General features: G+C 30.2%; 1 protein-coding gene across 5 annotated transcripts in view; it reads right to left on the bottom strand.

The window, feature by feature from the left end:
• The window catches only part of LOC129962123 (transducin-like enhancer protein 4), a 334,765-nt gene that overhangs the window by 241,395 nt on the left and 67,253 nt on the right, over positions 1-26,117 (bottom strand). For all 5 annotated transcript variants that reach the window (XM_056075858.1, XM_056075861.1, XM_056075862.1 and 2 more), the window contains 3 exons: positions 22,595-22,606; positions 15,332-15,395; positions 6,447-6,491 (listed from right to left, as the gene is read on the bottom strand). In XM_056075858.1, the coding sequence (XP_055931833.1) occupies positions 6,447-6,491; positions 15,332-15,395; positions 22,595-22,606 (121 nt within the window). The remainder of the gene's footprint in view (positions 1-6,446; positions 6,492-15,331; positions 15,396-22,594; positions 22,607-26,117) is intronic.

Below are 26,117 nucleotides of genomic sequence, written 5' to 3'. Positions count from 1 at the left end.
TTTCACTCGGTCATACAACAAGCCAACATGAATAAATAATAATGCATTTGCTTCTACAAAGATTCAATCTTTACCAATCTAAACTTAGCTAATTTTTGATTCGAAGGAGTTATTTATTCGTAAGGTAAAATATTGTGCAGTATCTCGTGAAATAATGAGCAGGTCGACCGAACATAAAAAGAGTCGTAAACACCTAGCTAATGCATGCATATGTATTTCCAGTTTCCTTAATATAAAGAAAAATGATAAGAATGCCTTCTGGATCATAACAATTAGACTTTTTTGAGTGTGGATAAAAATACAAGTATAATATTAATTAACATAAAAACTCTGTAGTCTCGCATATTTCATACTGTTACTTTTATCTCATATGATATACGACACAGTAACGTTTACAGACTACAAGTATTCAATGTGTTAATATTCGTAACATAATATTGTACATAACTGATTCTTTTTTTCTAGATTTCACGAGAACCTGAAATTATTCAACTAGATTGGCATGCGCAAAATAAAATGAGTATTTTCAATTCTGGCATTGATCAGATCCATATATGGCGCCATTTCTATTAATAATACCGATTACAATACCGAGAAATATAAAAGATAAGCACATTTACGTTTCCAATAGAGCTGTAATACATGGAGTTGGTATTTATTATAAAGGTCAATGTACAGAATAAACAGAACTTAAGTAAGATAATTAAAGTGACTAATAAAATAAATTAAATGTCCGACAATTTGGCGGAAGTTATAACTAAAGCATGCTATAACCAAACGATTTATTTGAAATTGAATATAACCATTATTTCTAATGGACAAGCAGGTGTGCAAGAGATGACTAGAAAAAGTATAATAATAAGATATAAAAGCATTTAATTGATTGATAAGATTTTTCGAAATAGTAATCAATACATTCTTACTTGATTTGTCATTTTTTAATTGCAATAATAAAATTCCCAAATTCTAGTACATGGTGTCACGGACATTTTTTGCCCAAATGTACAATAATAAATTAGATAGGAAGCAAATGTGGCCGTTAATAGCACAAATTTATTTCATGTGCATCATTAAAAAAAAAAAATTATCGTGATAGATTCATATATTCAAAACCCTATGAACAAAACTAGTTTTTTTTTTTTTTTTTTTTACAATCATAATTTACAGAGATAATCTAATTCAAGAAATGTCCAGAGAATAAATGACGGGAGCACTACTACACGGGCCAGAAACGTGCTGTGTGCGAAAAATAAGCGAGTTCGCAGGATTATTACACTTTTGGTCGCATTGTTCCCTTACAGTGGCAAAGTGCTGTGCATTTCGAATTAATAATCCGGTTTCGGGTGCATGATTTCAGAACGTGAGAGATAAAGATCCGGGCTCTCATGAACCATCTTAAGGATTTCCTTGCGCAGGTCATTAGCGTCGTTTTCTAAAGAGTAAGAAGGTAGTCATTTCAAGTATCTGTGCACGTTAGGGACACTCTTTTCTATGTGTGTTTCCTGTTTCAACAGCCGTCGTGAATGCACTACGGTCCCCTTTCGCTCAACTTTTCAAGAATTATGTAAATCGTGATTAGTCCTTAAATGGAATGTACATCAAATGTGCAAGAGAGACTCACTCTGTGTAGATGTCTCCTGTTCCAAAATATCATTCTGCCGATTAATGTTCCAAAAAGATTTCCTCTTATTTAAAGAATTATATTTTAGAGTAGTAAGCTTGTTAATATTTATAGTACACTCTCGAGTATCCGATTTCCGTACTATCCGGCCTAGTTTTCTTTTATCGTAATTAAATGAGAAAGGCAAGGCGTTGCAGAAGCAGTCATCTATTAAGAACTTTTTCAAAAACTAAGAACTGTAAATTTTGCCACTTATCTTGGGATATCTTTTCATATCTGTGTTATCATTTATCAGCGAAAAATAAAGGCAGTTTGAATCAATTTACTTAAGAATTAGACCTACGATTTACTTTAGCGTTTAATTTAGGTTTTCTACATTCAAGCATTACAGAATTTTTATTAAAATGTGAACACTTTATATCCTTTAACTTACTTTAATAAATTCTTGAAACGTGCAGTGCAGTATATTAACTACCAGCACGAAGTACTGGTAGTTTACATATACTACTAGTACCAGTCTTCTATTCTAACTCGACATGTTACCGGAAACTGCTTCGAATACTCAATAAGAAGTGAGAGAATCTCTGTACGTAATACGTTTGGTATAAAAATTTTGTCTTCTGTTGTAGGCAAAGAAATGAGTTCATAGAACGCCAGTCTATCTTGCTTTTTTTGTTATCCGGTCTACCCTTCAGCTACATTACGCGGGATACTCGCTCGTATTTAAAAAGCACGTGAATCACAATGGCAAATCTATCAAATCTTAAAATAAGGAGGATAAACCTGTTTGCAGTCGAAGACAGAATTTTTTCAACTAGAGATTCGATTGCTTGCAAATAATGTGATTTCAATATGCACGCCTTTGAAAATAAATTTGGCTCTGATATTGCCCCAAACTTGAAAGACTACACAAACACATTTTAGCTTTCAAAATAACCAAGAAGCTTTTGAAGTGGAGTAGTTATTAAATATAAGAGTACCTTTACTTTACTTTTAGTGGGCAAGCAAAATTTGAGGAGGGCTTTAATTAAGGATTCGGTGGTGTTAGCCACTTCATATGACAACTCTCAGTGATACTGACTATGAAAAGAATGACTATTCTCCGAATTGTAATTTAAAAGAAGGCTTCGCATCGTTCGAACGAAATATGGTCTTCCGAAACCTTTCATATGAACATCACTGAGAAAATTATGAGCACTTTTCAGTTGCTCTCTCATGCTCAACTTTAATAACTTGCAAACAGTGCAGTTAATAACTTCTCCACCATCTCAATATACGAGTTACATTCCTCAGTTAAGAAAACTGTGAAATTCGCCAAGAAATCCAGGCGCAGATACAGATGAGACGGAGATACAGAGAAAGAGCATAAAGCGGGTAGCATCTCATTTACATCCGGCACGCTGATCGCGGCTGAGATACCGGAAGACAATTCGCGCCTGATGTGCTCCGGCAAGAAAGGGTTAATATACTTGGGAGGATATAGATGTATGAGCGCGACGAAAGCGAAAACACGCATCGCCAATAAGTTTTAAATTAACGTGTAGAAGCAGATAACAAAACGAAGATGATATGAAAAAAAAAGGAAGAAAAAGGAACGAGGGAATAGGAGTATAAAGATACATATATATATATAAATAAAATAAAAAAATAAAACATCTCCACCAGGATCGGGATGAATCCTTTCGGGATGCTGCTTTCTGGTTCGGGATGTGAGCCGGAGCGCAAAGAAACAAGCTCCAAAAACGCGGAGCGCGAGAGCGGTGATGAAAAATAACTGTCAATAATTCATTCTAATGCAGTCGGGTCCTTTGATCGTGAATCTCACCGTTCTTTGCCTTACACCCCCTCACCCCTTGAAGGAAGATGCTGGCGTAAACCTCGGTTGGATCTTCTCTGTCTCTCCCCCTCCCCCCTTCAGGGAGGAAGAGGGAACGGAAAGAAAAGGTTCCGGGGACGAAGCACGTGTCAAATGAGATGCTTAGAAAGAGCAGATGGCTTCTCCGGAAACAGAATGGAAACTTCTTTTTTCCCCTATGGGCACAGAATTGAGCACACTATGATTCTTTTGCTTTTTATATTTTTTATCAACGAACGGAGATACAGCAGGAAGGATCGGCTTGACATGAGTCTGACGCAAGCAACGCCATTTACGACCACTGAAGAAGGATGAAGAAAGTGGAGATATTCTTCTGCAAGTGGCTGAATTGAATTGATGATAATCAGATTGGTTTCAGTTTTCAGGCAGAAGGGACTATATCAGCAATGTGTAAGATAATTCATAAATGAATGTTACTTGAAATGCAGCTGTTTTTGGAAGTTAAATTTTATGAACAACTAATTGCAAATTTGATATAATACGAAACTGAATCACATCTCTTTATCTGTATTTTTTTAAAAAATTATTTAAAAAAAACTATTAAAATACGAGATTTATAAAACCCAAACGAATTTTAAATTGGGGTCAAATATAAAAGATTAAAAAAAGTGTCAGAATAATGTATAAAATTAGGCAAAAAAGGATACATATCGATCAGACCAATATTTTGTATTAAATAATTTATAAAGATAATAGCGACTGTTTCAAAAAGACGCTCTGTAGTTTATAATCAATACCCAAGAACAATTGATTAATTAAAGAAAAGAATTTCAGTAAATAAGGTTAAAATTGTTTGAACATTATTACAAGATTATACATAGAGACAAAATGCTAAATTTATCAGAGTTATAAAAGAATTGATTTTTCCTGGTTGCAAGAAATAAACAAATTTTTAAAAAACAAAAAACAATTGAATATAACTTGTCAGCGCATTGATTATTATTATTATTATATTTCACATGATACAAAAAATTATAAAATTTTATATAAAATATGAAATTTTACTCAAAAAATTTATAGAATGAGTGTGCATTTTCATCATCTGATGGCCTACTTTTTCCACATAATACATGAATTATTTACTAGAAGCTAAAAATGGCACAAAAGAACCTTTAGTATATTTTTCAATTGCCTTAAACCCAAATAAAAATGTTCCAAAATAAAGAAACATGCAAATTCCACATGCTTAAACAAACTTGAAAAAAATCTACATTAACAACGATTAATGTTGAATTCTTAAATGGCATCCATTACCTAAGATTTGTAATTTTATACTTGCTTTTGACTTTTCCAAAACATAAAAAAAAGAAGAAAATACAACCTAAAAGAAAGAAAAAGAGACATCAAACGAAACTTAAATGAAGCAAATTAACATGTGGAAGCATTTAAAAGACAATGCATCTCCCTGCGTGTATGACCAAAAATGGGAGACTCCTGGATGGCTGGTTGAAGTACTTCCTCATTTCGATGCAGAGTTCTCTGAGGATGACGCCTCACGGCGCTACCAACATTACTCGCACAAGCAGCTTCAGCACAAACATCGGCAACGGCCGTTCGCCTTAAAATAACGAAGGCCCGATGCGACGACTTAAAGAGATTGAGACTCTCAATGCAAATACGCCCCTTCTCAAAGAGTGAAAAATAAAACACAACATAAAATAAGACTTCTCAAATATTCCGTTTTTATTATTGGAAATGCGAAACTCCTGACGCCACGCCGAAGGGTGCATTAATTCAGTTAAAAGGTTGGCACTTTTCCTTCTCATCCAACTCGACTATTAAAAATCGGTAAATGAAATGTTGACACGGTGTTCGAGAATCGGTTCGGGTGGAATGAGTTTCGCAATTAGTAGCTCGATAAACGGCGGCTCTTTTTAAGGCTTCCCAGAAATACGCACGTAGCAATTGCCTTTTCTCTCTACGTAGTTTTTTCCCCTCTTCTTTTAATTTTATTTGTTTCGTTTGTTTAGAAGTATAAAGATTCCGAGCTGTTAAAAGTTTTATTGGGATTGACGCACCCACAGAAGGTTGCGAATCGGCGGATGCATTGTTGATTAATTGAAATATTTTGATGATGTCTCAGGGGAAATAAGGGGGAGGGATCTTATTTTTTATAGTGCATTATGCGCTGATGAGAAATGACTCCTGATAATTGCTTATGACAGGAACAACATCGTCTCTATTTGATTTTATATAATGCAACGAAAATGATTTTCCGACAATGAGGATACAAAGCTAAAATAATTTTCTTTGTGCATCTTCAACACAGATATTTGTTATTTTATTATCAAAAAGGAACGAGCTACTTTTAATCAAAAGATCAACATCCAAAAACATTCAGTATTGCAATCAAAAGAGGAATATTTTTAAATTTGTGTTAAAGAAGTAATAAACAATTTCGAGCTTCATAATTTTGCGCAACGTACTTTTACAAGTAAGAGACAAGCTTAATTTTGAAAAGAATTAATCATAATTGATTTGAATTGGTGGGCTAATATCAGGCAAGAATTTTATGGAAAGATTTTTATAAACTTCATAATTCAATGAATTACTCATCCCATTATAACAGTAATATGAGATGTACAGTCAATATACTTATAAAGTGCAGTTTCGCCATGATCGGAACTTAAAGCAATAGTTTTAGCCTGGAAATCAAGTTTTTCCATCATGCTAAAATAACCTAACAATTCATAGATAATTTTAGAATAATAATTCGTAGAAAAATAATTAAGGAACGAATTAGGAAGGCAATTAGCTATTATTAATTCAGCCTTTTTATACCTGCATTTAATAAATTATCCTCATAACCAAACATAAATTAAAAATTAAAAAGTAATACCACAAAGGCAAAAGTTTTCACAGGAAAAAAAAACGAAATTACACATTTGCACCTTGACACCATATACCTTCCATAAAAGTTAAAAAAAAAAAAAAAAAAATAGTACTCACCTGCTTGTGCATTTCGACATTCAAACCATACGACATTTCATAATACTGAAAAGAGAGAGAAAAAAAAAAGGTATTTAAGACGGGTAACATATATATACATAACAAGATATTACCTGAAAGGCACATATAAAAATTATCTAAAAATATAAACACATTTTCTAGAATTTGGTTGCTATCTATAAATATATTTTATAAACAAAATATTTCTTAAAGATTTTCATAAATTTTTTATTTTTATACAAATTTTATGAAAATCTTAAGGACTCTCAGAAAATATTAAAAGAATACTTTATTAAAACTAAAAGCAGTTTTATAATAAATACGATAAATTTATTCAAAATATGTCAAACATTATACCAGATATAGGCTGTCATATGACTATTGCGCTTATTTTTAATCAAACATTAACAAAAATTGCCAATAAATAAAAAACAAGATAAAATTGAAACTTGCAAAATCTTTCCTTTCTATTTTTAAATATGCAGAAATGTAAGAATATTTATAATGACCCAAAGTTTGCTCTGCAAATGTAATTGATCTGACAAAAATTTTAAAGTTTAAAACATTGTACAACTTTTAAGAAAGCATCAACAATATGAAGAATTCACGAAAAGCCTATCACTTGCATGCAGAATGCCAAAGTCTTCACCGGTCTCTAAGTGATATTATTAGAAATGAAGTAGCAAACTATTGTTCCTTTCTGTTGAATCTACTTTAGAATCCCACTGCCATTCCATTTTCCCACCTTGAGGAAATACAAATGGATATAAATTACAGTATTATAAAATGAACTGGCAATCAGTAATATTTATATTTTCACCACTTCCCTTGCTTAAAAAATTATGTTAATCTGATATCATCTGTTTGTCAATTTATTCAACAACTGCTCTCATTTGACCAACTGTTGGAAGATTTCGTTCTCTACTGACTCCATAACTAGTATGAACTGATATAAAATTCATTTTATTTTGACGATTCCTCTCCTCTTAACTCCGCATGAAAATTGGCAACAGTTTTGAATCATGCAAGACTGCAGCTAAATTAATTCCAAAACTGTTTTTGGAACTTTTCATTTGCTGTTATTCATTGCTTTTGATTTGCTATTTCTTCAAAGTTTAGAATCCGAACATTGCAAAATAGCGTATATTGCATTCAGTTCAAGATGAAGTGATTCATGGTAACGGTAGACATGTCCTTAAAATGCAAACAAAAGTAACGTAGTTTAGCCTTAAATGATGTATATATTTCAAGTATTGAGAACTCGATGCTACAAATTCTTTAAACTGAAGATTAATAGCATTGAGTTAAAAAGTTGTTGCTAAGATTTAAGAAACACTTTTCCCCTTAACGACTGTGTATGCGAAAACGAATTCATGGAAGACAATCTTCAACATGGACTGAAAGTTCACTGAATATATGAATCATAATTTTTCCTGTAATTTATTATTATTTCACAGCAGTGATAAGTAATTTTAACACCATCGGAATCGTGCACAAAATCTGACGCAAAAATATTGAAGAGTGGTGCAAGAAAAATAACTTGGTTTTTACATATAAGATGTTCTGGTATTCTTGATCATAATGTTACATTAAAAAAAAAATTATCTAATATGTAGCTAGTAATAAAAATTCATTAATATTAGATTACACATTTAACAGAAGCAATTTACGCCATAGCTAAAGAAGTGTAAAGAACTAACATACAATAATGGATAAAAATAAAATTACTCAAATGTTGTTCACATTTTAAAATTAATACAAAAATTAAAAATTTCAAGTTTAATTCGGAAGGATGCGTATCTGGTTTTGTGGTCCGTGAGATTTTAAAAATATATTACAGAAAATCAGTTCTTAGTTGAAAAATTACATTTTCACAGTAACTACATTCAAGATAATTTGGACGCTGACCATAGGCATTTAAACAATTTCCTTATTTATTTTATTTACCTCGGGAAAAAAATGTCCCTATCTCTGTTCCCTGACTCGCGCGCTCTCCTTTCAGTAGCCGATTGCTTAGAAGAAAATCGTAAATCAAGTTCATTTCAAATTCCATAATATATTTGTAATCAGTAAATAATAATTTTAATGCAAGTCTTGTAATTTTTTAGTCTTGGAAGAGCAATAATTCTTAAAATTCTTTCAAAGAAGTCATATTTAAAATATTTTTAAATGCGGAATTTTAAAAGTAATATTTATCTGAAAACTATTCGTTTATATTGTACTTTTATGAAACTAGTGTTTTCTAAAGCATAAAGATAATTTTCTTTGTGTTTTGCCAAGAAAATATTCTCCATTATTTGCGAAATCCTGATGCGTATCCTTGAATAAGTATAAGGAACGTGTGTTTTTGAGAGCTAAATAACATTTCACATTGAATCGCTTTTTCTTTTTATTTCTAGGTGTCCCAGATAATATAGTCTGATCTTACTGATTTATGAACATTTAATAATAATATAAGTAGACAAAGGAGTTTAATGAAACATATGTTTTTATTGGAACTACACAAATATATAACAAATTGGTAAAAAAAAAATGTTTTGGATAAATTAGTTATCAATATTTTTATAGCAAATACAGGAATTATCGGAAGTATTCTCCTTTCGCCTTTTTCATATATTTAGACAATCAGCACCTTCCTTTCCATTCCCCATCTATCATCCTCTGAACGTATATCGAAGCAACACAGGAAAGGAGGTGGGAAAAAACGACCTCACCCTTTGATTTACATGAGTAGCGACGTTTTGTTGTTCTAAATTTAATGAAGGAAACTGAATATACATTTTAGATGATTTGCTCTTCCCCAAATCGGTCCAAAATTTGACACGAACTACAATTTTGATCACAAACCAAATTTTATAAACCTAAGTAATTGCATTTTTGAGTTATCGCATTCGTATGCAAGCGAATATATAGACCAATTAATGGTCATCTTTTAGAAAAAGTTGGTCGTAACTTTAATATGCATCTGCAATGTGGATGATAAATTTTAACTAAATAATTCTGTTTTTTTGAATTATCGCGCTAACATGCATACATATGAACAGATTTTTCTTTCGACCAAATTTTGATAGAAAATTACAAATTCGATGTTAAAATTACATGATAAATTTCACTACTCTAGCTCAATGCATTTTTGAGTTACCGTATTCATAGACAGACATAAACATAATTCTGAAAAATGTGTTTTTCGGACATATCTGAAACGTGAAAATTAATCATTATTTCGTCGCCAAAATTTTTGACAGTTACAACAAATTTTTTTTGTATACCTCATATACGAGAAAATAAAAGTGTAAAATTCTGAATAAACAATACCATAAATGAAAAATTACTAAGAATATTTAGATGTTATAAAATTGGGAACAATTTCCAATAAGCATATTCTGAAGTAATTGTTTTCATTAACATTATAGAAAAAGGGGGGGGGGATGCTGAATTGTTTCAAAATTAATTTATAACGTAATAAAATATCTAATATATAAAAATGAATGCTTGTTTGTTCGTATTTTATGCGCTGCCGTACCGTTCATCCGATTGCCATAAAAATGTGCCAACTTATTGTTTTGAACCAAAAAAAAATCCACGTTTTTCACATGGCTAGTTGTATGTTGGATGCTCACGAGTAGGACTGCCAAGAAATTTATTTGCTTTTGCTGAAGACGGATAAACAAAAAATATTATCTACCCTACAGTATACTTAAAAAATAAAGTAAAAAAAATAGAATAAATATTGTTTATACTCCTCCTTTCTATTTCATTCAAGTTCAATAAATGTATTCATTGTCCACAAAAAAATAAATATGATTCTTTCAATTAATACGAACAACAACTATCATTCCTAACTAGACAAGATAGCTATTTCAAATTTCAAATGATATTTCTAAAATTATTTATTCTGCGGCAGTTACGCGCCGGATACCATCTAGTCTGTTATAAAACTTGTAAAATTATTTAAATTCTACTAAAGAAAAACATTCTTATCTACTACTTAAAAAACAGTGAACCTAAAATTCCTTAAATGATATCTGGATCCCGATTCTATGGCTGTTTCCCTTTAGTCAACATACTAAAAATAATAATAAATAAAAATTTATTTTGTATCACGAAAAAAGAAAAAAGATAGAGTCGGGCAGGGAGGGGGGATAACTTAAAAAAGTAAGACGAAACGCTAAGATATAAAAATATTAAACATTTGTTGTTACAATGAATCGGTTTAAATTCAAACAAAGAAGAAACGCAAATTTCGTAAGAAATAAATATGAATTTCTTCTAAGAAAATTATATTAATGCAATGTCAAAAAATATTTTGGCAGAGTACACAAAAATTTCAATAGAGTAAACAAAATGGCATGGGCTTGGGGAAATTTTTACTTTTGTAATATTGAAAGCTCTAAACATTCTCCTGCTCAGAATTTTGCCCCTAAATAAAAATTCCTTCTCACAAGTCAAATGTTTGCTATCGACACAGCTTTTGCCTCTGGAGTACACGGAAGAGACTGGAATGTACATATTTTTTTAAAGTTTGTAGTAGATTTTTTGAATACAAAGCGTAAACGTCTGTTGTGACCTGAATGAAAACATGTACCTTACATGTATATCGTTTTTCCTTAAACTAATGTAAATATCCATATTTCTGTGAAGAAGTGAGAACGATATTAATACCATTGTATTGTTGATATATCGTAAAAGTTTTATTCTAAAGTTTCATGCGAAATGCAACCTTACAATGTAATATTGATGTGCAACTGATGATAAATGAAATTCAAAATAGCTTAAGAATTTTAAGAATGTAAATGTATCCTTATAAACCAGTTAAATGCAATTAATACATGTCGAACTTATCGAAAAGTTATATTCCTCATTCTCTTAGAATACTCTACTGTTTCATTACAGCCATCTTGAATAGTTTACATGCATCGAATTTCAATAATTTTATTTTATTTTTATCCAGTGACAAATCAATCCACAACTTAAAGTTTATGCCACCTAATTTGTTCCTGTTAAGGGTGGAAATTGGTGATTATATTTTCTTTTGAATTTTACAAATGCGCAAAAACATTTCGGAAGAAACATTTCAAACACAACATTTCTTAACTACAATAGAAGGAAATCAGGAAGGAAATTTATGCAAACTAAACAATGAAATATTAATTTTATTTATTAATTAGTCATAACAAATTTTGTACATACAATTTGTAACGGATTGTGTGTACTTCTTACAAAACATTTTTAGAGGAAAGAAGGATCCTAAATCATTGCTTATCGATAGATAACAAAAAATCCTATCTGAACTTATTTTCACTTTTAATATTATAAGTAAAAAGTTTAAAATTTTAAAAATATGAAACTAAATAACCAATTATAATATACAATGACATTGCTTAAAATTTATAGAAAATCGACAAAATCTTACGATTTCCAATTTTTTCATAAAAAATAATTTAGAAACATTGCATACATTGTTATTTTGATAATATATTATTTTCATACGATGCGATAATTGAATTTGATAATATTTTATTTAAAATATAATTAAATAATAAATCACTTACTAGATTTTTAGAATTATCCAATTTATAAACAGAACTAAGTGGAGAATTTATTTGCGCATTCCAAACAATTTTTATTGTCAAAAAATACGCAAAAGCTCTATTATAAAATTAGCAGAAGATAGTTTTGCATACTTTCTAGAAAACTACTCGTTTCTTAAACTTCAAACTATAGCTTGCAGAGCATCTTAAATTCTTAAAACTAAAATAATATTCCAAGCAATTTAGAATTCCATCGGCTTGTTTATTCTTTCAATTTAACAGCGTATATTAAAAACATTGCCAGATTCCAAAAGGTTTACAATTGACCATCAGCTTTTATACAAAAATTAAACGAAATAATATTAATAAAATATGTTTATCAAAGAAAAAATCGTTTGCTTTTACTTTTTAATAATATTTTAATTAAATAAAAATAGTAGCAGTTATAAAATATCTGAAAAGGAATCGTCTGCTAAATGTCTATTAACAGATTTAGATTATGATATTTACCAAACAATAATACTTAAAATTATTTTTTCAGATAGAATTTCATTTCATTGGTTAATTATTTGTTTAAAACGATTTGTTTACCACTGTTGCCAATCAAAAATACTTGAAAAAATTACTTATTTCCATAAATGCTTATTTTAGCATTTATTAACAATCAGCAAAAATTAGTAAATGAATAATTGATTTATAATAACCAAGTAATGCATAAGAATTTTAAAATATTTCTTTGTAATTTTTAAAATTAAGAATTTTTTTCCAATAATTTATACAGCAATTTTTAAGCTCTAAGTTATTTTTTCAATCAAATATTAGCTAAATAAGTATCTTTAGTCGAAAATGACATTAAGTCTTTATATAAATGCTGTTCATTGCATTTTACAAGAAATAACTCAATTTATTTCAAATTAAGTTTTTAAATTTCATAATTTTTTATTAATTTTGCTTCCAATAATCGTAGTTATACGATCGGAAAATAATCACAATTTTATCGATTCTGGGTTGACTATTGCAAACTCCATATAACCGAGTTTGACTACACAAAAGCGATTGACTTCAGTATACTGCAGAACAAATCATTTATTATTCAATTATTAATTTCAGCAAAAAATATTTAAGATTTTTTTTATAATCAATCAATATTGCACCAATACAATGAAAAAAGATTTGATCACAATTAAAAAAAATATTTGAACAGAGATAACACATTTCTTTTATCTTTTAGAAATATATCTTCTATTAATTATAAAGTAAAATATCTTTGGGAGTCAGATTCATTTTTTTAAAAAAAGGCTTATTATATAAAATCCATTTGATTAATTAATAAACAAATGAATGTACTTGAGAATAAGAAGATGAAACTAAATTTTATTTTGTTTTACTAAAAAGTTCGTCTGGAGTTTATACTGTAACTTCTTTTCAGTGTTTTAGGTATTATGACATTGTTTACTGAAAATAACTGGTGACTAAAAATTAATTTAATAGCTTAGGCCACTTTATGAGACCAAATTACAAGGTATACATATTTTTTTTTAAGCTACTACAAATTTGATTATAGGCGAAATCAGTCTCTAAAATACGCGAAATTGTGAGGGAAAAATGAAAATTTGTTTCAATGGGGGAACCGAAATGAAAATTTGTTTCAGTGGAGGAACCGAAATGAAAATTTGTTTCAGCGGGGGGAAAATAACTTACACATATCGCCAGCAGAAGACACTTTACGAAGAAATAACAATTTAGCAAATGATAACCATTTATACGAATTTTAAATACTTGTACAGTTTGATTTTAAACCCTTTTATACTGTGTGCAATTTCTAGAGACTTTCACAATTATTAAATGCTTTAGACATTTGAATAATTTTTACTGCCACAAAACATGTTTTCATAAACAATTCACAAGAAAACGAATGGCACGTTTCACGTGAAGTTCATTTTCAGATAGCATTGAAATTGAAAGATGGCATGTTTTAGAACTATCCAAAGTGTGTGATTAAAAATCTTTAGTACAAGGCGTGAAATATTATGTTTAAGGTCAGGTAATGACCCTGGGTTTTCACGATTTACAATATGTTTAAATGCCCTCACAGCCAAAGATTGCATGGATTGAGATCTGAAGAGCGGATAAGCAACAAACACATGGTAAACATGATTTCTGTAAATGCTTATCGGTTTTATAACAGTTACTGCGTGATGACAAATACATTTACATGTTTCCTATAAGTGTTATTGATACAGCACCATCTGGTGGCGACTATTTGTTCCCCTCTGAAACAAATTCCCACTCTTCCATGTAAGTTTGAGAATTTTTGATGACAGCTTTCACCTGTAAGCTAATTTAAAATATTATCTTTAATATTATTGGCATTTTCGTTTTAAAATTTATTTTACGTTTTCAGAAGATATCAGCTCTGATCAGAAGTTGTAAAACAACTTACCATGGACGTTTAACAATATTTGAATTTGGCATACCATGGCTTTAGAAAGGATTTTCGATACTAAGTTAAAAGGATTTTCCTTAAATCCGTCTCTTACACTACACGTTCAGACCTCAAACTTGGTTCGCACGCATAAATTTTGAAATTACAGATATACTAACAATGCATATTTCTGCTAGAAAATTCAATATTAAAAAGAATAATTATTCATTGTTGTTATATAATTAAATGTCAAAAAAATGTTTAACCTTGAAACATTCATTAAAATTTTCCAAATAAAAAAGTGGGAACAATCACATTGACACTTCACTTATGATGCATTTAATTTTCTTTTGCATATATCTCTGCAATGATGAGAAGAAAAAAAAATCAAGCTTTCACCACGAATTTTTTTTTTTTTTTTTTTTTTTGTGAGTTAAAAAGCACTTACGAAATTGATCAAGGGAAACTGCACTGCGAAAAACAAATCAAAGTATATCACCAACAAGATTTAAAAATATCGAACTAAAAAAAAAAAAATGAAAATCTTTCAAGTTAACAATTTATCAATATTTTTTAACTGACTTGAAATTCTTTACTTACTTTATAGCAAAGTTAGATAACCTACGTCGAATCTCAAAGATTTAAAATTATGAAATTTAATATGCTCTTGCACTAACTCCAAGAATAACTCGTGATAAATATATAATTTCATACAAAGGCGATCTCTATTTCAATCCTGAATTAATCAACAAATGCTTTCACATGACTACGTCCACACTGGATCCATTCGATTAATTAACGTTTAGATGGGGAAGCGGTTACAAGTTTAATGCAGTTAAAACACGATACTAGATCAAAGTCTTAATTAAATTATATAACAGAGCCTTAGATTTAAATTAACATTTTAGCATATTTATTTAGATACTTACCATGACGTAATGCCGTTGCATCTCTGTTTTCTCACTTGCCAGTTTCTCGCATTCCAGTTTCAAACTGAAAAATAAAATGAACTTGTAAGAAAGAAACACATATATTTTATAGCAAATTCAGCAAAAATTAACAGACTGCTCTCCCTAGTTACTTTATGTCATTTTCATTTTAACACGAGAAAGCTTTTTTAACAAGCATTCTATCTGTAAATTACGTAAGATGAAAATCATATTCATTCATACATTGCAAAGCATCATAAGCATCAAACAAGATAAACCTGCATCGAGAATACAGTAGTCGAAAAATTGTAGAAAATCAGTACTACTGAGACTTAAGAAAATTATCATGTGATCTTTTTAAAAAATAATTTGATCTCATGATGTGATTTTAGAGCTTTCCATTCAAAGAAATGTACATTTACAGTTAAAAAAAAAACACGTTAAATGCATATTTCTAGTTTTAAAAAAATCGACTGCTCGTTAATTTTATGATAAAAAATCATACGCATATCAAAAAATTTAAAGAACCTTGAAATATTATTTGATTTCCATTAGAAATTGTCCCGTTCAAATCTGTATATTCGTTATATAAATTCCCGTTTTGAAGGTATACAAAATCTTTAACGATAGATTAATTTTGACAAGGGAAAAAAAAAAAAATAACTGCATCTGTTATACTTCCGAATAAACAAAATAAAGATTTCATTTACAACGATGGATTGGTTTGTACACAAAGTCCTCTTAAGACTACTTAATTACAAAATGTTAATTATGCCCATTCTCTTATATGGCGTTACAACATGGGTAATAAAGGAGAAAGATAGATATCTTTGCAACACATGAAAGAAAAAGTCTTCGGCATGTATAATGGAATAAACTATGGAGAAGAACCAACACAAAAATATATAAAGACAATTAAATTAAAGTGAACTTGATGTGTAATCAGAACAGTTCATAATAAAGTCATTGTTTGTTGGCTAAACCAAGAGGTATCTTCAAACGAAGTAGGTCAAAGTTTAAATGAAGAAATTGCCAAGAAAAATGCAAAAATTTTAACGAAAGCGAAAAATTTAGGCAAAAAAATAAAAGAGTATGAAGGGATTTCTGCGAAAAACCAAAGTCTAAAGGATGTCGTGTCTAAAAACCAAAGTCTAAAGGAATTAAAGAGAGGAGGTCCAAATACTTGATCTTTTTCAATGAATTTCAGTCAAACTTATAATAAATGGAATCTCGAACCGAGATACCTCCATTGGGGCAGAATGATTCCGCCTCTTTAGCACCATCAATTACATGAATGTCATTTCCTAATGCTTGACATTTTATAATATGCATAAAACGAGATATTTATATTTTGCTGGTAATCAATAAGGTCAATAACCTGATAGTTAATAATATTTGCTAATTCTGACTACGTATAAGGCGACTGCGATCCAGGTAGGCAGAACAAAATATTCTAAATTCGAATCTAAGTACAGATCTTTAAGCCAAATATTTTAGATCATTTCATCAATTGGAGTATCGGCACTCAAACTAGTCAGAATTGGCATGATTGTAAGGTTGTGCATCCAATCCATCGTAACTTTCATCAGCTCATTTTCATTAGCATCATTTGGAATGTGGCCTCAATTGAGGTTGGTGGAGAGAGGCAGAGGCTAAGGATGCGCTGAGGGGGAGAGCTGAGGCTGAGGTGGATTCTAGCAAGGTGTTTAATGGAGGAGATAATATGAAGCGATATGGAGTGCTAACATGCGAGGAGATAATAGGAAGTGTGACTAACATGCCAACAGAAATCGCTAAAGAGAGAATGGCGCTGAGTGATTGAGAACGATCAATTTTGCAAATTAAAACCCTAAAAGTAAACAAATATTATTTAAACTAATTAAAAAGATCAGTTAATTTGGTCAATCCTAAGAACTGCCATCTTTTTGAAGACACAAATTTCGTTGTTTATAAAGGTCTGTTCCAGAAGACATTTGCGGTGAATTTCGCACCATTCGACAACGTTCTATGCACCTGGAGGATCGATATCGTCAGGGACCCTAGTCATAAATAATGGAAGGAGCCGATGAATTTGGCGATACCCACCCGAATAAGTAAATAAAGAGCGTAGTTAAAAGGCTTTTATTTTTACGCGCAATTTTTTTTTTCTTTCCTTTTTTTTTATCCTCTTAAAAATGCGAGCTTCAAATATTCTCATCAAGCGCTTTCTAATATCCACCGGTTAGAAGGTTCATTAAAATATATTGCCAAACCGTACCCGCGAGCATAGAAAAAAAAAGTGCCTCCCCCCAGGAATACCGCTTCCATGCCCCCCTTCCTACCAGAAAGAAACAGAAGAGTGTACATAAAAAAAATATGCCCCGGGACACGAGAAGATCCGGTGGATAGAGAACTGAAAAGAAGAGAAGGAGAGGAAAAAAAATTGCTACTGTTTTTTACTTTTTTTTTTTACCCTATTCCTTCTAATGCACGGAGCGAAGCAGTCCTTGTTTTTTTACGCTCTTAAAATCTTAAAAAACCATGTTTGTATTTTAAAAACCATTAATGACTAAGCTCTTTTTTTTTTCTCCCGGCTTTTTTTTTATTCGTCTCTAAATGAAAGGAGAGACAAAAAAAAAAAAAAAAAAAAAGGAATGAGAGAGGAGGGTAAGAAAAAAAAAACCGCTGGGTAAGGGCGTGTGGGAGGGGACAGAGCGCGAAATGAAGACGCAGACACGAGCCGTAATAAAAAACAGCCGGGTAAAAAAAAAATCCAAATGACGAAGAGGGCTGAATCCAGAGAGGATGGGTTGGGGAGAGGGGGGGAAAAGTTAAAAAAAAAAGCCGTGGGGCTGCGCCCTTACATCGTTTTTAATAAGAACATTCGTTAAAAAAGAAGCGAATGCGAGGTTTTTATGAGAAGCAAAATACTTAATGGAGAAGAAAGTCGTTACGGTCTGAGGAAGCAGCAACAACAACAAAAAATATAAAAAAAAAAGAGAAAACTTGTTAAGAGATGCAAATGCATTTCGATTAGAAAAACTCATTAACGAAGGACGGAACACGCCCCATACCCCTCCTTCACCCAAGCGCTAGAACTCTTGTCCTCCGATGCGCTTGCGACACGTGTTTGTGCAACTTCGCAATCCCCACCCCTCCCTTAAGCAGCCTGACTCTTATTAAAAGACCCCCTTCTCCCTGGGAGAGGGATTTGTTTTTTTAATTTGTCTTTTGCTGCAATGAAGAGAGAGAGAGAAGGGGAAAAAAAATCACCCCAGCCCACTTTTAATTCGATGCTGTGTGTTTCATTCCTCCCACCATTGCTTCTCGGGCAATCATATGCGGAATGCAATTTCGGAATAGTTTTTAAGTGGACCATTCACTTTATCGGTTTTTCCCTTAACAGTGTATGGCAAGTAAAGTAATTGACGGCTGAAGACAATATGCATTATCATTCTCGAGCGGCAAAGAATCTAAAGATTTCGATCGTTTCCATTATTTAAACCCGGAATGGCTCTTGGCATTTGAGGTTCTTAAGAGTCCAAGTCCATAACATCAATAAGATTTAAAATGAATTTAAAAATTATTATGAATCGTTAATTAAAATAATTTTGTGAGAAATCAATAACTAACTTTCAATATAATCAATATAACTTTGGTTTTCGGCTTGTAAGTTCAGCATTCTTGAAGTGCTTTCAGTCATGCCATTATTTCAAATAGTACTGTATAAAATACTTATTATTCTTATAGGTTCCGCCAAAGTTCCACAAATCATTTCAGCAAGTAAATTCACCACTGGCGGTGGCAAGAAATTCACAGGTGCCGCGTGCCAGTAAGTCCACTATAATTGACAGTGTGGCCGCACAAAGTATCCGATATCTACATAAGTCGGAAAAAAGATTTATATCATCTAAATGAATTAATTTTCGATCTACGACTGTGCTCCTGAAAAATGAGTAACAATCTCAGCATGTCGGCAAACAATCTCAGTCGATGAGTCGTGAACATTACTTTTACCTCCTATGACAAATGCCTGCTGACGTGTGTAGCAGCACATCGTTGACGATTCTGTGACAAAAACATCTCGATGCACGTCTTTCCACAAGTGGTTAATAGGGACCAAACAATATTTAACGTAAATTTATAATAATATTTCGATAAGATATCCAACATAATGGGGAATTTAATATTATTTTTGGCACTAAATTACTATGAAAAAAAAAAACAGAAATGGAATGGAATGGCACACTCCATTCCAAAAATCTGCAAGTAATTATTGCGCACAGCACAGTGATGAAAATTTCAAAATATTAACAGTTTTCTGTGAAACGAAGCGAGACCAGCCCCTTTCTTCGTCATTAGATTTCTGGTCTGCAACATGCTCTCGTCACTGAATATTCAGTTAAAAGTGTGAGTTAAAGTATATTGTTTATATGGTCGAATAAAGGTAATTAAAGGCAGTTCGTTCAGCCTTTTTGAAGAAATTCGAAAAAGAAAAAAAAATGTGTCAATTCAAAAGTGTCCGGGTACTTTTGATCAGATATTATATTTATGTCGAAGAGCGAAAGGCTACGCGATTTAAAGGTATTGCTTCAAAACAATTTACTTATTTTCAAAAATGGGAGGTGTAAATATTTATGGAGTTGAATATCTTCTAATCATCTGAACCTCTTCTGAATTGGAAATAATAAAATATGTAGATAAAGCTATTAAAGATTGATAATTTTATATATCAAGAATTTCCAAATGTTGACTATGCAAGTATCTTTCTACTTACCGACCTATCCAGAAATATATTACTAAAACTGAAATATCAATTTACAAATTGACGTAATTCTGGTTATTTGACCAACACATTTTCCAAAATTCCTTCAACTGAAGCTTTGATAATATTACTCCCTTTTTCTTCATATCTTTGAGAAGTTGGATTTCTGACACGGCTTTAGAATTAAAATATAGAATCAAAACTGTTGCAAATGAAAACTCCTTGCGTCTGATAATAAAAGTTTTTTTTTTTTCACAAAACTTTTTTTTTATTTACGAAACTTTTCTGGGAAAGAACGCGTTCTCTATTACTTCGAAAATTTCAATGCGCCGAAGTTTGTTGCTATAGGTTCGGTTTCTAAAAAACGAATTATGTTGAAAAGTTTTGGAACATTTGAAAACCATTCAAACGAAACGAAACTAAATATTGGAAATTATTCAAAATCAAAGCCATTTGAATAAGAAACTCCTAAAAATTTAACCAGATAATTTGAAGATATTCTATTTAGACAATCTCTACTAATAATAACGGTGCGCGTGCGTGTGTGTGTGTTGGTACAAGTCAAAATGTTTGACCTACTAAATTCGGTACACATATTACTTGAAAGATGGAAATACGCATCTCGAAGGGATTTTTTTCTTTGAAATTTTAATTAATTAAAAATTAAACTTACTTTTAGCGCTCTTCAGCGATAACTTTCGAAAATATTATTGCACTAAAACAAATTTTACACCACTGTAAAGTTCTAAAAAATACCCTCAAATTGGTATCATTAAATGATACCAATTTAAAAGTCGTGTGATATTTTTGCTGAAATTTGGCAATTTTTTAAAAAATATTTTGTTATCCTGAAACTCGAAACTATTTTCATTGTTTCATCCAATATTTAATCACATGACTGTTGTTGTGAAACCGCTGTTGAAAGCTAAAGAAGAGTATTCTGTTTAACTGTAAGTATTCTGTTGTATAATTTACCAAAAACGAAATCGAATAGAAAAAAAAAGTGAAATTAAATAAGCGGCATTTAGATAGATGAATCGGACATTTATTTTTTAACAGCATTTCGATATTATAAGATTGCCTTCATTACAAACATTCATGTACAGAATCTGAACGTAAGACAATTGAAAAAACACGGCTTTCTTGTCAATCAGTTTGGCAGAATCATGAAATATTAATTAAATTCAAACGATTTATATGGAATCAAATATAACCAATATTTCCGGCGAACCAGTTGGCGGTCCGAGACCGTTAATCTCAAAAAAATGGAATCGCATGGAAAAATCAAGATTGTTGCAGTATCAAATTCTAGTTATTTTTAAAAATTCATGACAATCTTGAGTTACAGATAGATATTTCACAATAACCGTAGTTCCTTTGCATGTTTATAGCCGTGGCATTCTAAAGCAGGTAACAATTTATAAGACATGAAAATTTGTATAATTCATATCCTAAGAAGTATCGCTAAGAAAGAAAAAAAAAATTCTTGAACAACATTGAAAGATAAAATTCCACTCGTTCAATATATTCCATTTTTAATATCCTCAACGTTTTATTCTCTGCCTTAAAATGCTGGAAGAACTTAAAACATGATTTTAGATTAACTAATCATTTCAGTCATCGTTATTTGATCATTTTAACCTTTAATTATTTTTATACACACTGAGAATCCTCCTTTATATGACATTCTTAAATGTGTCGTCTGCAAGTACGCCATTTCAGCTTGGTCTAGATTTCTTTTAATGTTAAAAAAAATTACATTGATGCAAATATTCAATAGTGCATCATTACTCTAAATATTCAACAGTTCAATCTTTCTTTTTTTGAGTTGAAATAAAAATAGTCTTCAAGAACAATTACAATAAAGGTGGTCCCCTCAATTTTTATTAAAAGAAACTGATCAAATACACCACAGTATATTCAATAACGGGACTTATGTTTTGTTGTTATTTATACGAAGTTCAAACTCAATAAACATATACAGATTCTTATATATATTATATATATTTCAAGAACGGCAATTGCAATAGGTGTTTTAATTATGATTAAGTGCTTTTCAATTATATAAAATCTAAAATTTTATAATGAATATTGTCTGATTTAATAAGAATAATATACCAAATTATCATTAAAAAATAAATATATACTTTCATATAGTATAGCTAAAAAAGGCCAAATAACTAATTATTTATATTGTTTCAAGATTTGAAAGTATATCGCTCTTATTAATGCGTCACTCTGGAGCTGTCCATTAGAAAAGACGCATTACAGAGTCTAGTGTATATGAAATGAATTAATACAAATTTTACTGAGTTTCATATAATGCTAATAAATAGCATTCATCTTTTTCTAGAATCGTAGAACACAAATTTGACACATTATTTTCTCTATAGTCTGCCATCAAGTAGCAAAAATATAAAATATAGTATAACTTATAACTATCTTCTAATACAAAGCAGTAAACAAATAAGGGAGAGGAATCTACTAAAAAATGAAACAAAAAATAAATATACACTCACCTGACTGTGTCTCTGGAACCGGGGAGCGATTCCGGAACAGACAGGTTTTCGAAAAGAAAAGAAAAAAACACATTAAGGATCATAACAATAAATTAGAGAAAAAATAAAATAAGGAGCAAATCAAAATCAAAACGCGCTACGCTATGCATTTGAACGAATGCTGATTCATTCACCAAACGATTTTTATCGAGTCCTTTCAAAAAATAATAATACATTTTTTAAATAACACTTTTAATGATATATTTGACAGATAATTATAAAATTTATGCAATCAAATTAAATTATCTTTTGAGATCGAATTCAATTGTCACCTAGGCAGCTATTATAATTCTTCTATTAATAAAAAAGCGAAGATAAATTGACATTTTTCAAAGCAAATAAAGATTATTTAGTTAGGATGTATTTATCGTGATTAAACTGGATATAAAGTAAATTTTCTATAAAAATGTGAAATATTTGTTTGACTTCTATTTGTATTAATGTTTGAAGTCTGGCAATAGCCAGACTTCAAACATTAATACAAATATTATCAAGTGCTGAGCTTATTGTCATCAAATATTTAGATAAAATCTCATATGTTTTAAATGTATCTCATTATAAGCCATAAGTTATCAATTTTTTCATGTATTAAAATTATATTCAAAATTTATCAAGAACTTTTTAAAAATAATATCTATCTATAAATAATTATATTAAAAATATTATTAAGATTTTAAAAATAATATTCTTATTATTAAATTTTATGTATTCATATGCATTTTGTATATTAAATATAAATATTTATACATTAAAATACATTAAAAAAATTTTAGTTTTATTGAGTGAAGAAACAAATTGGATTGCAATATATTAAAAAATTTACCAGCACACAAATATATTTTCATAGTTTTCTTAAATTTTTCTTCGACTTCACTTCTATTTTTGTTGCATTTAATAATTTCCTTCTATAAAAAAATATCTGTCAGTTTTCCCTCCAAAATTATTACACAAATTTAAAAGAATTAAACTGTCGACAATTTAGTTGCACAAATGAATAACGTAAACCATACACTTTTAATTCGTTGAGATGTCAAATATTGTATTTGAATTTCAGTATTTTTATATCTATTTAATTATGCCCTACAAATTCATAATAACTACATTTACAATTGTGAGAAGAAAACTAATATTTCCTTTTTCTTTAGAAAATTTTCTATTTGAATTAAAGAAGTATTAAATAAATATATGACAAACTAATTTTTATATGATTTAAAGCAATTAAGTATAAATTTTGAATGAAAATTCTTATTGGCATATGATAGCCAAGAGAAAGGAAGGCTCTTAAAAATTTAAAACACATGTAAACTTTTAAGCGATTTTTAACGAAATAAAATTTTTGAAGGATTGATTAGTAATGAAAACAGTATTGGTGAAATGGATAGGAATGGTGAAACAAAATAAAATATTGACATTTTCAAATCAAAAACATGAAATTTCAACAAATTCAATTGTTACATGTTTTATTGCCGTAAAATACTGTTTTTGGTTTCTGCTTTTGTTTATTGCTTACTGCTTTTGGTTTATTGCTTTACCATTACCTACGTAGTTTCAAATTAGTTTTATTTTTACTTTACATTCTGCTATCAGGTAGATGAATTTTTTTAGCCATTAAGAAAGGGCAATGATACAACTATTCTGAAAAAATAATAACACAAAATGCATGTAATAAAATAACGTACGTTTATGATCCTTTTTTAAAAAACACCAAAGATGGACTTTCTAATACTTTATATTAGTTTTAAAATATAATAAATGTAACCATGAATCCTCAGAAATTAAAAATATGTTAAACAGATAAAATAAATAAATATTTCAAAGGAATTTAACTGAATCATGGGTAAAAAAAAAGTATATTAAAGGCATATTAATTAGTTGGAACTGAAAACATTTCATCAGTCAGTTTCAAAAAAATCCTAAACTGTACTGAAATTATTGATATAATTATTATATCGTGAAAGAAATGATGCCAATCAATTTCTGAAAATTGTAATAGAACATTACTTAATGTTTTTAATAAAACAGTATAACACTATATTTGTCAGTTTTCACAGAAACTGATTAGAGGAGAATATAGTGCAACATGTATTACACGAGTCAGAAACTGTTAATTGTTTCCTTTTCATGTGCTTTTATTTGACATCTTTCATGTCTGTAACAACTGAAATTTAGTAATCTATTCTTATTTACTCGTTTCTTGATTTTCCAAAAGGCTGAAATTTTGATCTGCGCATCTGTACCATATTTTCAGAGCATCCTAAGCAATTAATTATTAATTCAATTTAATTTTCCATGTGGCTGATGTTATTTGGTAGTGAATTTGAGATAAACTGGTCGCAAGAATTCTTAATAATTATAATTATGAATTCCAAAATATATATCACAGACTAAAAAGCAGCAAACAATAAAAATGTTTCTTTAACGTGTTCTTATTACTGTATTACAAAAATTATTCAATCCAAAATATGGAAGTCAAAACAAATATATAGTATATATAAGAAGCGAGAAGCTATTTGAGCAACGATAAAAAAAGAACAGAAATAAAATTTCAAAACATTTATTAAAAATCAAAATATATCAAGGTAAAAATTCTTCAATTTACAGTTACTCAATTTACTTTTAAAATTGTTTATATCAGTGCTTTACTTATTTATAATTTTTACTTCGTTTCTAGAATTTTGATCAGCATATCAATTAAAGATAGAAAAACTTTATAGAAAGGTGTTTGCTTTTATTACATGGATAAAATTATTATTATCAAGAATGAAGTGCAAGAGTCCCAAAATATTAGCTTTCATTTCTTCACGAAATAATTCGATAATCACTATACCAAACTTCTCTGCATTAACATAATAGTAAACGCCATTTCCCTTTTTTAAATACAGATCTCTCTTTTTAAAAAAATATATTATCAGACAGAATCGATCTAGATCAAACACAAAGAACTGAAATAATTCTAGATATCACGCCAAGAAATTTTCCATTATCTATCTCATTTCTGCTTCTTTTGATCAAAGAAAGAGAAATACTGAGGAGCATTTAAAAACAAAAATGTTCTACATCAGCATCCTTTTTCAATATTATAATCATCCGAGCAAAGACTATCAAGAAACAGACATTCACGCATTTCCATATTTCCAATCAGCGCCATCTTCGAACAGCAACAAGACGGACCTTTTCCAGGGGTGTTATTAGTAGAACAACACTCATTCTAAAATCGGTTTCTCACTGTTTGTCGCGCTTTCTTCAACAATCGGAAGCCGATCTCTTAGAAGAATAAACACGGCTTTTTCCTCCTGCAGCAGATCCGATAAGTTGCCGATCGCGTTAATTAAGCGTCGGAGGACCAGGGGGGTGGAAAAGAACCCCAGGAGACAGCCGGGAGTGAGAACGCGAGCGACAGTAACGAAATATAATTAGCTCGCGACAACAATAAGCGTATTGACTGAGCGAAGACATCAAGAGAAAATGGCTCTTTTTAAGCATT

Source organism: Argiope bruennichi, chromosome 2 (assembly GCF_947563725.1).
Source record: "Argiope bruennichi chromosome 2, qqArgBrue1.1, whole genome shotgun sequence".
Lineage (NCBI taxonomy): Eukaryota > Metazoa > Arthropoda > Arachnida > Araneae > Araneidae > Argiope > Argiope bruennichi.
Note: the sequence above shows the minus strand (reverse complement) of the source record. Positions and strands in the feature narration are given on the sequence as shown.